This window comes from Branchiostoma lanceolatum, chromosome 5 (assembly GCF_035083965.1).
Source record: "Branchiostoma lanceolatum isolate klBraLanc5 chromosome 5, klBraLanc5.hap2, whole genome shotgun sequence".
NCBI classification, from domain to species: domain Eukaryota; kingdom Metazoa; phylum Chordata; class Leptocardii; order Amphioxiformes; family Branchiostomatidae; genus Branchiostoma; species Branchiostoma lanceolatum.
Window position 1 is genome coordinate 17,975,711 of NC_089726.1, and position 15,710 is coordinate 17,991,420.

At 41.2% G+C, this 15,710-nt stretch overlaps 1 protein-coding gene across 1 annotated transcript; it reads left to right on the plus strand.

Moving 5' to 3' along the window:
• Positions 1 to 12,564: 12,564 nt before the first annotated feature.
• On the plus strand, positions 12,565 to 13,638 carry LOC136435895 (zinc finger protein 431-like). Its single transcript, XM_066429607.1, has one exon. It carries the CDS (start codon positions 12,565 to 12,567, stop codon positions 13,636 to 13,638), a length of 1,074 nt encoding a protein of 357 aa, XP_066285704.1.
• Positions 13,639 to 15,710: the final 2,072 nt, after the last annotated feature.

The window sequence follows — 15,710 nt, forward strand, 5'->3', positions numbered from 1 at the left end:
CACTAAAATCGTCCTAGATGTCTGGTCAGCTATGTGTTGATCCCAGCCAAGGCACCTGTGTTGCCCAGAACATCGCTTTTCGAACTCTGATATTTCATTGAGGATTCTTATACACTGTAGATGTGATCATTTTCATCAGTCTGATAAGTCACTGGATAACAAAGTATAGTGTTTTATTCACGCCGACGTTTCAATGACCAGTTGTCCGTAGGGTATTGCCCTGAGGAAGGTGACAGATGGTCACCGAAACGTCGGTTTGAATAAACACTTGGTTGTGTACAAATAACTTTGTTATCCACTGTGTATGTGAATCTTTCATGGTTCTGGTGGCTTAACGGGTTTATGATTAGTTCATTTCCATGTTTTATCTATGCATCTAACTACACAAACAAACCGTGGGCGGTCTAGTCCCGCCCCAATACTAGTATCCCACCTGAATGCCAGATGGTAATACACACAAAGACCGAGAGAGAAACTCATGTTCCGCTTTCAAACCAAAGGTCTAACTGAGGGGATTTGTAGTAAAAATTCCTTGCAATTCGCTGGCATCTTGTATGATGTCCTGATTAGAAGCAGAGGAGCTAGCTAGCCTGTTCAGCCTCCGGGAAGTAGGAATGCTTTCTTCTTTGCATACCCCAACCAGATTTTGTTGTGTTACTAATTCTGTGTGTCTAGTAAGTGTGTGTCTGTGTTTTCCACATACTAGTACATATTTTGTCAAACATAACTCATGACATGCAAGAAGCTACAGATAAAGCACGTTGAAATTATCAACCTTTCTCCACAATCTCTCTGTTGATGCTGGTAAGCTAAGATTATATAGATCTCAAATCTGTGTACGCCATGGAGAATTATCTACAAACCAAAGACTTTGACATAAGATCAGCTATATGTAAACTCAGAGTAAGCGCACATACATTAGAAATAGAAAGGAGTAGATACAGGCGGTTACCTGTTATGCTAGGGTCACATTTCCAATCCGGGGCCCGGCCGGGCAGTCTTTGGGAACGAAAGGTATGATATAAAAGACAACAAAAACAGAAAACGTACACAAAATATTTCAAGAGCATAACTTGGGCAAATCTATAGACATACACTTTGATTTTTCGTTTCCGCAAACAGCCCGGCCGGGCCCCGGCTAGGAAATGTGACCGTAGCATTAACGAGAGAATATGTAAACAATGCACAGGAAAAGCAGTGGAATATGAAATACACTTTATTTGCCATTGTCCACATTACAGCACCGAAAGAGACAAACTATTTAACCTAGTCAGCAAAATTGTTCCCAGCTTTGAATGTCACACAGACCTACAAAAACCGTCTTTCTTTTAACACCACCCAATGCATATATCTCCCAAAACGTAGGCAATTTCATATTCCCCCGCACACAAAATAAGAAATCAAACCCAACAGAAACTGTCTAGATTAGAAGTAGTATTATCATTATCTCATTTCAATGTATTCTTGCAATTAGCCCCCAGGCATGAATTTGCAATAAAGTTATTATCATCATTATCATTAATCACAATTTATGATTCATCATATTCACTATACATAATTTCTGATCGGTAAAACATAGTAGCTTTGAAACAAACTGTGCGACGTGTAAGCTGTTTACCCTGATCATAAACTCTTCTCGATCTCCGAAAATTTCGCCAAATTCATCCCGCGTTATTTCTTCTGTGAACGTTTCTGCTTCTTTTATAGCGTTCTGTTGGTAACGTTGGGTAACCTAAATTCGTGGGGTACTTAAAGTCGGGATTTTTCGAAAACGGGGTATTTAGGGATATGTGCTAGATGCAACATAAGTAATACCGCTAGAAATGCAAACCTGACAGACTTACGTATTCAGAACACTGTCTGAAAAGCTTCGATAAGCATGGATTATAAGGCGACGAGGTCAAAAACTCTCCGTCCCTTATTGGAACAGTCTGAGGGCTTCGTGGGAGAAGTACACAACATGGTTGTCGGCTGGTTTATAAGAAAAATGTCACATCCGCTTCCTGCTAAACACAACTATTTACAAGACAACTTATTACAATCTCTTTTGCTAACCTACAACTGGATTCTAAGTGTGATTAATCATCAAAACTCCTCTCTGTTGCTACAACCTACGGCACGTGTATTTTCCCGCCGCCATATTGTTAACCAGAATCCTGTTGTCAAGCAGACGACAAAGGTTTGTGAGGAACACTTTTTTGTCTAAATGCTGCGTGTGATAGTGGACTGAGGAAGATATTTTCCTCAAAGTTTGCTCCTAACACACTGAGGAACACATGGACATAGTAGTATTACCATTGCTACGGCATCCAGCTAACTTTCCATGAATAATGTAACGTTACACGTTGCCCGATGATGACGATGGGCCGACTTTGAGTGAAGTTCTACCGACTCAACACACGGCTTGTTCCCGAACTGGCCTGATGTGTGCGGTACGGCCGTTTTTTCGTGTATTTTTTTTTACTTGGACACGTCTATATCCATAGCACTCTCCTCAAGCCAAGGATGGAACGAATAGCTGCTGTAGAAAATGTGATTAGCGGTAAGATATTCAAGACGAATCTTCTCTCCCGAATTAATGTGCCCTCCTGTCCGACAGCACCGTAATTGTGCATGCGGCGCACGGTAGTTTCAAGTTGAAATATTATGGTGTCAGCACGACTAGAGACAAAATCTACCATATATATGATTAGTGCAAAGATAGTACATGATACTGACAGAATAATAGAAAAAAAGGATGTTTTATTGTTCTGCTAGATTGATTTCAGTCAACCATTATCGGAAAAATCCCGAATTTAGGTTACCCAACGTTATATGGCCTTACAGACAGGTAGCACGCGGAGGCTCTCAGGCCGCAACAGCCAAAATATATTCTGGTGCGGAAACAGTAAATTTCAGAAAAGTGGTATGGCATTCGTTCATAGCAGAGGCACAGAAAAGTTCATTACTACAGAGCACTGTGTATGTTTTTCGCATGAAAGCTCATCTGTGTTGTTAGAGTACATATTGGAAAATTATCAACTTTGTTCCAACACCAAGAGTTGAACTCACCATGTATGTTTTGATAGACAAGTTTTGTAACCAAGAACTTTTAAGAGGGCAATGTCATAAATTTGGTTTCCGTAATGAGAGTTGGACTTAAAAACGCACATGTAACGTTGGGTAACCTAAATTCGGGATTTTTCCGATAATGGTTGACTGAAATCAATCTAGCAGAACAATAAACCATCCTTTTTTTCTATTATTCTGTCAGTATCATGTACTATCTTTGCACTAATCATATATATGGTAGATTTTGTCTCTAGTCGTGCTGACACCATAATATTTCAACTTGAAACTACCGTCCGCCGCAAGCACAATTACGGTGCTGTCGGACAGGGGGGCACATTAATTCGGGAGAGAAGATTCGTCTTGAATATCTTACCGCTAATCACATTTTATACAGCAGCTATTCGTTCCATCCTTGGCTTGAGGAGAGTGCTATGGATAAAGACGTGTCCAAGTAAAAAAATACACGAAAAAACGGCCGTACTGTACACATCAGGCCTTCGGTAACATCCCGTTTGTTGAGTCGGTAGAACGTCACTCAAAGTCGATCCCCACCGTCATGGCAACGTGTACATTATTCATGGGAAGTTAGCTGGATGCCGTAGCCGAATGGTTATACTACTATGTCCATGTGTTCCTTGTTGTGTTAGGAGCAAACTTTGAGGAAAATATCGTCTTCAGTCCACTATCACACGCAACATTTAGACAAAAAAGTGTTCCTCACAAACCTTTGTCGTCTGCTTGACGACAGGATTCTGGGTAATAGTATGGCGGCGGGAAAATACACGTGCCGTAGGTCGTAGCAACAAAGAGGAGTTTTGACGATTGATCACACTTAGCATCCAGTTACGTATACAGGTTAGCAAAAGAGATTGTAATAAGTTGTCTTGTCAATAATTGTGTTTAGCAGGCAGGAGATGTGACATTTGCCTTATAAACCAGCGAACAACCGTGCAGTGTGGTTCTCCCACGAAGCCCCCAGACTCTGTCAATAAGGGACGGAGAGTTTTTGACGTCGCCAACTTCTAATGCATGGTTATCGAAGCTTTTCAGACAGTGTTCTGAATACGTTAGTCTGTCAAGTTTGCATTTCTAGCGGTATTACTGATGTTGCATCTAGCAAATATCCCTAAATACCCCGTTTTCGAAAAATCCCGACTTTAAGTACCCCACGAATTTATGTTACCCAACGTTAATGAATAGATAGCAAATATAGAAATATTTCAGCTACGGTCCTGGTAATGTGTGCCCTGATCATTGCCTTATACAGTGTGAGGATGAAAAGGGGAAGCCATGATCAGAAAATACATAACGTGTATATGTAAATAACATAACTTGAATATTGGTCCCCAGAATGATTTGATAATAGCAAATCTTACACCGTCGCCATTGTAATGCTTTTTCATTGCCAGGATTTTTAATCTTTTCATAGTTATGAGAGTACTGTACTAAAGCACGGGGCATCTCGGTTTGACCGCGGCATCTCCATCTCTGCTTCGCTTTTCCACTGCCACGCGGATCGCACTGTCGAAAACCTCCTTGAAATTGGCCTGTGTCAGAGCCGAACATTCTACGTACTTGACTGTGAAAACAACACGACAAAAAATGAACCGTACGTTAGAGCGTTTTGATTTCATAGGGACACCAACATGGAGGCGGGTGCAGCTGTAATTCAGCGAATCGTAGCTCAAGGTTTTTCGGACATCTAGAAATCTTCTAATCCCCTCAAAGAACCTCTTTAAAGGAGTCCTAAACTCCAGAAGGCGGTGTTATTTTCCACTAGATTATGTATCAATGAATACATAATCATCCGACTTTTTACAGAATTTTGCTTATGGTGAATTACACAAGGTGTGTTTTTTAAAACAATATGATACTCACTAAACCCTTGCAGACTCTACCCATGTATTCCCTATGTGTAGACGTACATCTTTTATGGTGAGTATTTTTGGCATAGATGAGGGAGGTTAAGCACAATAAGAAGGCCAATTGTTAATAAGATATAAAAGAACACAAAGCAAGACGAGATTTTCTTAACCACCCTGACATTCTTTTTGTAATCTAACTTTTGTCAGGCCTTGTCAGGCACATTGTAATAAGCCATAGGCTGAGGGTGTTTAATCTAATTAATCAGAAAATAGAGGGTCATCTGGGGAATTCGGTAGAATACTGAATGCTTTTTGATGCGCATTGGACTAGTGGGTATTTTATCGTATACTGTAAAAAGTATTCATTTTCACTTCCTAAAATTATCATCTATTGGAAAATAACTCCCCCCTCTGGACTTTAGGACTCCTTTAAGTGTATATCTGTATCTGTATAGCCGGTATAACTGCTATATTCGGCGTAACACATGAGCTTCTATATAACTCAGAGAAGAGAACACCAGCAGAATACATAGAAACTTGGTAATCAAGATCAAAAGATTAACGCTGTGTACGCTTGAACTACGGTCCACTGAAATACGAATCAAGAACACCAACATGGCTGACTTTACTTTCCCACTTCCTTGAATGAAAAGTATAGTGAAACTATCTCTGTGTTACTTCCTCCTGTGTGACCAATGGCCCTTTATTCTGAGCTTTTTCTTCATCTCTGAGGTCGCTCTTTGTGCCCACTAGGAGAATCGCAGCATTAGGGGCGAAGAACCTTACTTCCGGCGCCCACTGAAAAAAAAAGCAAAAATAAATGCCTCCGCCCCTGAAGCGTTACCAATAAGACACTTTCTCTAAATAACAGCACACTGACTGTTTTTACGTTTTAAGATACCAAAATGGAGAAAAACGTCGCTGAAAAAAGTGTATCACCAAGGAAAAACAATGAGTCGACCTGTAGACAAGCAGTATTATAGAGCGTTAACAGTGGACTACTACTAATACATGGTGTGAACACTCAAAAACTTAACTTACCCTGCCTGCTACATTTTCAAGCGATGGCAGATTAGTGCTCCTAATTGAATTGACTATTCAACCAATCAGGTCGTGGTTCTGTTAAAGGTGCTTTCTCTCTTTGGCTGACCGAATTAGCCTACCTGGCTATACTAGGAATAAAGATGTGACCATATATGGCAACACCATATATGGTCATATGAGGAAAATAGCCAATCATCTCGCCAAAATACCCCCCAAAATCGTATTTGGAAGTGATGTAGGCCAAAAGCAAGTGCGAATGGGGTTCTTTGAATATTTGTCCAATGTACCCCCATAGCAAATTTCAGGTCATTTGGATGTAATTCTAGAGCAACAAGGAGGCACAAATGTACGGTCTTGGTCTTAAATGGCCAAAAAACCTCAATAAAATCATTTAAAAGAGATTTTGTTAAAATGAAAAAAACGCCTGAGGGTATGTGCTAACTCTACATGTATACCAGATTTCAGCCCAGGGACGACCGAGATGAATCGCTTTGAAGATTTGACAGGAGGAGAAGAAGAAAGAAACATGACCAAAGACAATATGTATCGCCCATACCTATAGTATAGCGATACATAAAAAGACACAAAAAGTTTTAAAAAAATACCCCTTATAGACATTTTTTTGTAAATTTTTCCACATTTTATTCACAATATACATCAATGTTACAGCAAAATATATTACACTTGTTACAATGTTGGCACCAAAGACTATATGACATTGTGTTACTGTACATATAATGGCAGGATGGTTCAAGATTAAACCACATATCACATAAAAATGCTGATTGTGTCAAAGGAGATAATTTACATCATAGTAACATATTTACAGTGTATTATACATTGTGTGCTAAATCAGGTTATCAGTTGTTTGTGTCCAGTTTACTCCACATTTTGAAGTAAATTACACATTCATGACATAAAACAGTGTAACTAAAAGGTCGTCAAAAACTCAAGCTAAGAAACTAGAACGTCCCTAATACATAAAATATCATAACAAGCTCAGTTCCTTGTTTACAAAAGTCATCAAAACTCATCAATAAAAGCTACCTATATTAATCAAGAGGTAACTAGAGGTTCACAGGCAGAGGTAACTCTGTTCGTCATTTCCCATTTAAAAAGAATAGGCAAATTGTTTTGATGTGAGGCGGGATTTTGGGTCTTCCTCAGAGATATCCATGTTTTGAATATGACCCATTTAGCTATAGATATTATTAGTATTCGTCTTTTAAGGTGGAGTATGTTCAGAGGCTGAGTGACTTTTCCTAGTATTACTTCTTCAAAATCTATTGTAGGATTACTGGTACCCCTTATAGACATACTCCTAACAGACATTATGTATATTCTTAATATGCATTTTCTAATCTTTGATTTCTCAAAGAGCCTTCTCGGACCCTGCTTAGAAATGTGGAAATTTCCTTTCCTAGAGCTAGAGTCACCAATAGGAGATCATGATTTTTATCAACATGAAAATCAGTCCAAAAGCTAGGGGTCAGAATTCCCTAGCCCTGTCACCATGAAAACCAGTCATCACAGCCTCCAAACACCATGGTAACAGACCGGTCTCATAAGTGCAAGAATTGTTCCATGTTATCACGTGATAAATCAGAACTTTTTCTTCTGACTTTAGCAATGGTCAAATTTGGGGGCTGTGTGGTTTGCTGTTTGCAGAAACGAAAAATTAAAATGTATATCAATAAGATTTTTAAAAAATGCAGATATGCACAAACTAAACTACGCTCTTAGACAATTTTTGGAATGTTGTGTGTTTTTTGTTTTCTTTCATGTCATACTTTTCGTTCCCAAGACTATAGTACCTGGCCGGGCACGGGATTGGAAATGTGACCCTATCACATAAGAGGTGTTCTCCTTCCAGCTTGTAGGGACCTGCCAGTGGAAGAGCTGCTATAGAAGCTGATTTAGTCAGCTAGGCTTTACCTATACCTTAAGGCTTAGCTTCTGTTACCATGGAAACCAACTTGGTGACTGTCAATCAGTGATGTACTGTACATGCCATTAAGTTTGCAATGATGTTATTTTGTATTAGAGAGAAAAATGAGTGTTTGCAGAGTTTTAAGTTCGCCGTAGCGATATAGTCACATGCTGTACAGCAATGGAAACACCGGTTTTAAGTTCGCAGTGAGGCAATCACTTAAAAAAAACCCAGAGAAATTTCAAGAATTTATAGGATATGCAAAAACTACCGAATTTCAAGAATTCCAGTGTCTGATATCTGATATATATCACTTGTAATGTTGAAACAGCTTAAGCGCCACGCTCAACACAAAACCCACTGATTGCAACCTGTTTCTTTGCAAGACAAATGTCACAAAAACGGTCACAGTGGACTGGCGGTCACTATAGACAGTATTCGTTATGCCTGTGTCAATGAGATAATTATCTAAGGGACTACCAAAGAGTGGTCAAAATGGCGGTGCTTTAAGAAAGATGAACACTAGTACAGGTTATACTGTACATATATTTTGTATATTGATACATTTTATGTTTGCTTATGATAATTGATACGGAATAGAATATTGAATCAGCAACACCCAAAGCTCCTAGTCATCATTGTTGTTTTTGACTGAACAGACAGGGTAGATATCTGTGAACAAAATAGAAACAGTACTTTCAGCTCCAGGAAGCTAAACCAGCACCATGGTCGGAGCCAATTGCTTCACCGTAAACATCTGTTAACTGCTAAACAGTATCTGGTTCTGGCTGGACGTCGAAATGTCGACAGATAAAATTAATCATTTTAGGAAACTATGAACACATCATATATATGTGTAACGTTATATCTGGCGTTTTGAATTGTTTATAACTCGTATTTATACCTGCATTTTTAGGGGCAAATCTTGCTGGCAGACTTATGCTAAGGTATTGCTAAAAAAAGTTCCTTGGCCCTCCCCCCAAGCCATTTTTTCCCCATGGCTCTCCCCCAGGCATCTTTTTTTCCTTGGCCCTCTCCCCCTTACCCCCCCCCCCCGGTAAATTTCGTACTGTCTCTTATTGGATTATGGTTTAATTGGGTTTTAGGACATTGTGCATTTTTTTTATTTAAGCCCTCCGACCTATCGTTGACGTTAAACCTTGAAAACAGCATCTTTTTAAAACCAATGAGAATGAAAAGCTATTTTCCTGTCCGTAAACATGCGGTCCTTTGCGAGCGGATTTGCCACGTTTTATGTTTGTTTTTGCCTGGCCAGAGACAACAGATCGTGTCTGTTTGTGTTTTTCTTTGTCTGCAAAATAAGCTTTCCCACAACAAGTTTACCCAGCGCTTCCTTTCGTAAGAATCGGGTCCCTAGTGGCTGTATTGTGTGGCCTTCTCTAGCTAGAAGGCACAGTTAGGACACCACACGTGGGGCGTCTTCATCAACGAGCCAGGTAAAACTCCTTACAAGTGAGTGGGTCAGTTCTATATCTCGGGAACATGTGTTACAATGACACCTTGGAGTGTTTATTACTGCATCAATGGTCCAAGTAAGACATATAAGGGTCGGTGGTGTGTTTTCTCAAGGGCTTGCGCAATCTGTAGGTGAGGCGCCTCACATGGAACTTGGGCAGTGTTGTAGATTGAACAGGGGCCGAGTGAGGAACCTAGATGTGTTTTACAGACCGAAAGGTGAATTAGTTTTATCTCCTTTAATTACTAGACCGGCTAAGGTACCTTACGTGTCAGGTAGGTATGTTCCGTTTGACTAGGTAAACTACCTTACAGGTGAGGTAGGCGTGTTTCGTGCGTAAGCGGGCGCCCTCCATGTCCATAGTTCATGCTGTGGTGGAATCTTTGCTTTCCGGTTCAAATCCAAGCTTTGACTGTTCAAGGCACATATACCATGTGGACGCTGTGTTGCGTGTCAACATTTGGACTCAAACAATTAAGGGCCATTGAGATTTTTGATGTAGGAAATGGCATGAAAGCGGCTTGCTTCAGTTGCAGACTCCATGCGGCTGTTTTCTTTGGGGGGGGGGGGGTAGGCATTGTGGGAAGCAAACAAAACCACATGTGAACGAGCATGGTCCTTTTCAGAACCCCCCCCACCCGTTTCTAGAGATGGTTTCTTCCACATGGAGACGTATGATGTCGATGGAAGGTACCATTGTTGGAGGGGTAAGGGTGGTCACGCCAGGCACTGTCTTTTTATGGTGTTTCAAGCAGTGTTTGGGTGTATAATTAAGGGTCGCTGTCCCGCCTATTCCTCGGTTAATATGCTGCCATAAGACCTGGTCATTTGCTATAACCACCGAATAGAATTACCCAGTGAGGAACGCGAAGGGAGCACAGAAGAGAAACATGTTGTTTTTGCTACGTTTCTTCTTCTTCTTCTTCTCCAAACAAATTAGGTCAATGAGGGCTGTAACCATGGTTACTGGGAAAATGACAGACACAGGGGTGTTGGATTGCATTTTGTAACAAATCGGCAGGATAGAGCTGGAGGACTGCTCACCACGTATATGAATGTGTAAAATAAACATAGCAGCAGCTAGTAAAGCTAGACCACGTGAAGGTAAACATTAAATATGTATTTCCTTGCAAACGTTTTCTTTCTAGTTAACGTAATTCTCAATTGGCCAATCAAAACTGACCCATATAAGAGATACGAATTCCTGTATGACGCATAGATCAACCAATACTATACATGTAAATACATCTATCCAATGTGTAAAGAAATGCATTTGTTTTGTCAAGAAGGTCTCAGATTTCATGTTGAAACCAAACTTCCCAGAGACAATATTTCGAAACAATTTTTTTGTTCAAATCTACTCTATTCCTTCCCCTCTGGTGGGAGATCTCTCCGTGAGATTAGTCAGAGAAGTGTCCCCCCTTCTGATTGGTCAATGTCATATGTATCTCTCTCTGATTGGTTAACATCATCTGGCCATATACGGGATGTGAGCGATTCTACTTACTTTACAACGGGGCCGCCAACTAGTCGCGGGTCCAGTGAGATAGGGGCTCCCCCATGCGTGCCACTTACGCAGCGTACCATCGTGTACACAACCAGTGTGGTGTTGGGGGACATTTCCTGGTGCAGCGTAACATAGAGCTGAAAGTAGATTAAAACTTGTCGACGCAAGATGTGCCTGTAAGTGTCCCTGAATTACATGGGAGAGTGAGATACTTCAGATATTTCATGTTTTGCTTTTCCTTTGGCAAACATGTTACACTGTAAGGTTCTTGTGTTGTGGCAAACATGTTACACAGTAAGGTTCTTGCTTGTGTGGTGGCAAACATGTTACACAGTAAGGTTCTTGTGTTGTGGCAAACATGTTACACAGTAAGGTCCTTATGTTGTGGCAAACATGTTACACAGTAAGGTCCTTGTGTTGTGGCAAACATGTTACACAGTAAGGTTCTTGTGTGGTGGCAAACATGTTACACAGTAAGGTTCTTGTGTTGTGACAAACATGTTACACAGTAAGGTTCTTGTGTTGTTGCAAACATGTTACACAGTAAGGTTCTTGTGTTGTGGCAAACATGTTACACAGCAAGGCTCTTGCTTGTGTGGTGGCAAACATGTTACACAGTAAAGTTCTTGTGTTGTGGCAAACATGTTACACAGTAAGGTTCTCGTGTTGTTGCAAAAATGTTACACAGTAAGGTTCTTGTGTGGTGGCAAACATGTTACACAGTAAGGTTCTTGTGTTGTGGCAAACATGTTACACAGTAAGGTTCTAGGTTCTTGTGTTGTGGCAAACATGTTACACAGTAAGGCTCTTGTGTTGTGGCAAATATGTTGCACAGTAAGGTTCTTGTGTTGTGGAAAACATGATACACAGTAAGGTTCTTGTGTGGTGGCAAACATGTTACACTGTAAGATTCTTGTGTTTTTTACGTCTTAGTTTCTTTCCTCCTGTTAGATGGAAGAAGCAGCAGAAGATCTGCATGAACAGACAGAAGAGAAACGGCCTTGTCCAGAAACAGACCATGGAGGGACAAGCCTGAAACAGCGCCGCAAGACTCACAGTGCTGACAGACCACATCGATGCCAGGAATGCGAGTTCTCCGCATTCAAGATGTCCGCCATGAAACGGCACGTTAGGACGTCACACGCCGCAGGTAAAGGTAAACAAACGAAGAAAGATGACCTTGTGAAGCATCTCAGGGCAACTCACGGTGGTGAGAGACCTTTTCAGTGCGATGTCTGCGACTATTCCGCTGCACAAAAGGTTCACATGAAACTTCACATTATGGCCAAGCACAGTAACTACCGGCCGTACAACTGCGCAAAGTGCGACTACTCTGCAGTCAGCAAAAACCAGTTAAAGGTTCATATGATGTCACACACTGGTGAGAAGCCCTACAGCTGTGAGCGGTGTGATTTTGCCAGTGCCCAGAAGGGCAATTTGAAGAGTCACATGGCTACCCACACTGGAGAGAAACCTTACAAGTGTGAGATTTGCGGTTATTCTGCAGTACGAAAGTTTGCTTTGAAGAGTCACATGGCTACCCACATGGAGGGGGGGGGGGGGGGGGGCTTACAGGTGTGATGTATGTGGTTATTCTACAGCACATATATCTCATTTGAAGCGTCACATCGCTACCCACACTGGAGAGAAACCTTACATGTGTGATGTATGTGGTTATTCTACAGCACAGATGTCTAATTTGAAGAGTCACATCGCTACCCACACTGGGGAGAAACCTTACATGTGTGATGTATGTGGTTATTCTACAGCACAGATGTCTAATTTGAAGAGTCACATCGCTACCCACACTGGAGAGAAACCTTACAGGTGTGACGTATGTGGTTATTCTACAGCACATATGTCTAATTTGAAGCGTCACATCGCTACCCACACTGGAGAGAAACCTTACAGGTGTGATGTATGCGGTTATTCTACTGCACAGATGTCTAATTTGAAGAAGCACATGGCTACCCACACCGGGGAGAAACCTTACAAGTGTGAGGTTTGCAGCTATTCTGCAGTACAAAAGTCTGCTTTGAAGCATCACATCGCTACCCACACTGGGGAGAAACCTTACATGTGTGATGTGTGTGGTTATTCTACAGCACGTATGTCTAACTTGAAGCGTCACAACGCTACCCACACTGGGGAGAAACCTTACAGGTGTGATGTATGCGGTTATTCTACAGCACATATGTCTCATTTGAAGCAGCACATCGCTACCCACACTGGGGAGAAACCTTACAGGTGTGATGTATGCGGTTATTCTACAGCACGAATGTCTCATTTGAAGCGTCACATCGCTACCCACACTGGGGAGAAACCTTACAGGTGTGATGTATGTGGTTATTCTACAGCACATATGTCTCATTTGAAGCGTCATATCGCTACCCACACTGGAGAGAAACCTTACAGGTGTGATGTATGCGGTTATTCTACAGCACAGATGTCTAATTTGAAGAAGCACATCGCTACCCACACTGGGGAGAAACCTTACAGGTGTGATGTATGCGGTTATTCTACAGCACGAATGTCTCATTTGAAGCGTCACATCGCTACCCACACTGGGGAGAAACCTTACAGGTGTGATGTATGCGGTTATTCTACAGCACATATGTCTCATTTGAAGCGTCACATCGCTACTCACACTGGGGAGAAACCTTACATGTGTGATGTATGTGGTTATTCTGCAGCTGACAAGTCTACGTTGAGGACTCACATGAAGAAACACGATTACAAGCCGCGCGACACCAATCTGAAGTGAGGCTGCAAGTTTGTGACCATTCCGTGTGCTTTCCTCTTCATGGAAGCCAATGAAGAGACACAAGCGAAGGACATGGAGTTTATTAGAGAAACTGGTTAAGTTAGCTGATGACTCTGCTATTCTTGGAACACGCTTATAGTTAGTTCTGTCCATACTCTTGTTGTGGTTGAGAATGCTGAAGGAGTGGAGAGGCCCGTGGTTAGATACAGGCGTCTGCCAGGATTCCTCGTGTGCATCAGAACCTGTATAACACCGTAAAGTTAGATGATGTGATACCTTCGTTATTATTGTAGTCGCCTTCTTTTTGATATTGTTCTTCTATCCTTGTTATGGTTTGTAACAGAATAGACTGTTGAGAGTATCAAATGAGAGGAGAGTTCTGTAGTTAGATGAAAGGATCTGCCATGGGTCTTTGTGTGCATCAGAATTAGCTGCGTAGTGTATTTACTTCCGCTATGAGAATACCAAAGTACTATAATTAGATAAAGGATCCGCCATGAGAATGCTAAAGCAGAGAAGAGGCCTATAGTTAGATAAAAGGATCCACCATGAGAATGAGAATACTTAAGCAGAGAAGAGGCCTATAGTTAGAAAAAGGATCCACCATGAAAATACTAATTTAAAAGCAGAGAAGAGGCCTGTAGTTAGATTAAGTATCCACCATGAGACTGTTATATTGAAGCAGAGAAGAGGCATGTATTAGATAAAAGGGTCTGTTATTAGAATACTAAAGCAGAGAAGAGGCCTGTAGTTAGATAAAAGGGTCTGTTATATATGAGAGTACTAAAGCAGAGAAGAGGCCTGTAGTTAGATAAAGGATCCGCCATGAGAATACAAAAGTAGAGAAGAGGCCTGTAGTTAGATAAAGGATTCGCCATGAGAATACTAATGCAAAAAAGAGGCCTGCAGTTACATATAAGGATCCGCAATGAGAATACTTAAGTAGAGAAGAGGCTTGTAGTTAGATAAAGGATTCGCCATGAGAATACTAAAGCAAAAAAGAGGCCTGCAGTTAGATATAAGGATCCGCCATGAGAATACTTAAGTAGAGAAGAGGCCTGGTTAAATAAAGGATCCGCCATGAGAATACAAAAGTAGAGAAGAGGCCTGTAGTTAGATAAAGGATTCGCCATGAGAATACTAAAGCAAAAAAGAGGCCTGTAGTTAGATATAAGGATCCGCCATGAGAATACTTAAGTAGAAAAGAGGCTTGTAGTTAGATAAAGGATTCGCCATGAGAATACTAAAGCAAAAAAGAGGCCTGCAGTTAGATATAAGGATCCGCCATGAGAATACTTAAGTAGAGAAGAGGCCTGGTTAAATAAAGGATCCGCCATGAGAATACAAAAGTAGAGAAGAGGCCTGTAGTTGGATAGAGGATCCGCCATGAGAGTACATGTGTCGGGAAGCTCTTGGTCATCAATTCCGTATTGACATGCAAATTTCACTGACGATCCAAAAATTGAAGGAATTAACTGTCTCTTTTACTTGATAAATTTACACATTTACAATCTGCTGGCACCCATCGTAGGGTATAAGACTGTGAGTGGTATAGTGATCCTAGATCTGGAATCAAAGATGACGCTCACTATCAGTGAAATTGATATGGAAATCAGAATAAACTGGCTACATGCTCTGGGCAGTTGGAATTTTTTTTTTGCGTTTCGGCGCCTTCGCGCCGGAACGCTATGTCCTGGCTTTTACCTTGCAGGCAGGAACCAGGGAAGCTTGGTTCAACACTGTGTCGCACACGATAAGACCTTATATGGCAATACGTTCCCAAATCCTTGTATAGCCGTTGCCTTATATGGCAAGAGAGCACGAAAAGGCAGGCAGGCTACATTTGCATGACACACAGGAGGGCGACCGCATGTAACTGCTACAACTGTTCGGAAATATCATTGCATTGTGGTTTCGGACTTTGATATCCTGAAAAATGACCATATTACATCTATTCCACCAGATTGCAGAAGAAGAAAAATGATTTCGTCAAGAAAACGACCAAAAATCGGCATAAATGATACCATATAGTGAGGTTATAGCATTACGTACAGAGAGTCGGGTTATGTACC

Bases quoted from the DNA above. Each gene is read 5' to 3' on its own strand.
- LOC136435895 (XM_066429607.1), top strand. From the start codon at position 12,565: ATGTCTAATTTGAAGAGTCACATCGCTACCCACACTGGGGAGAAACCT.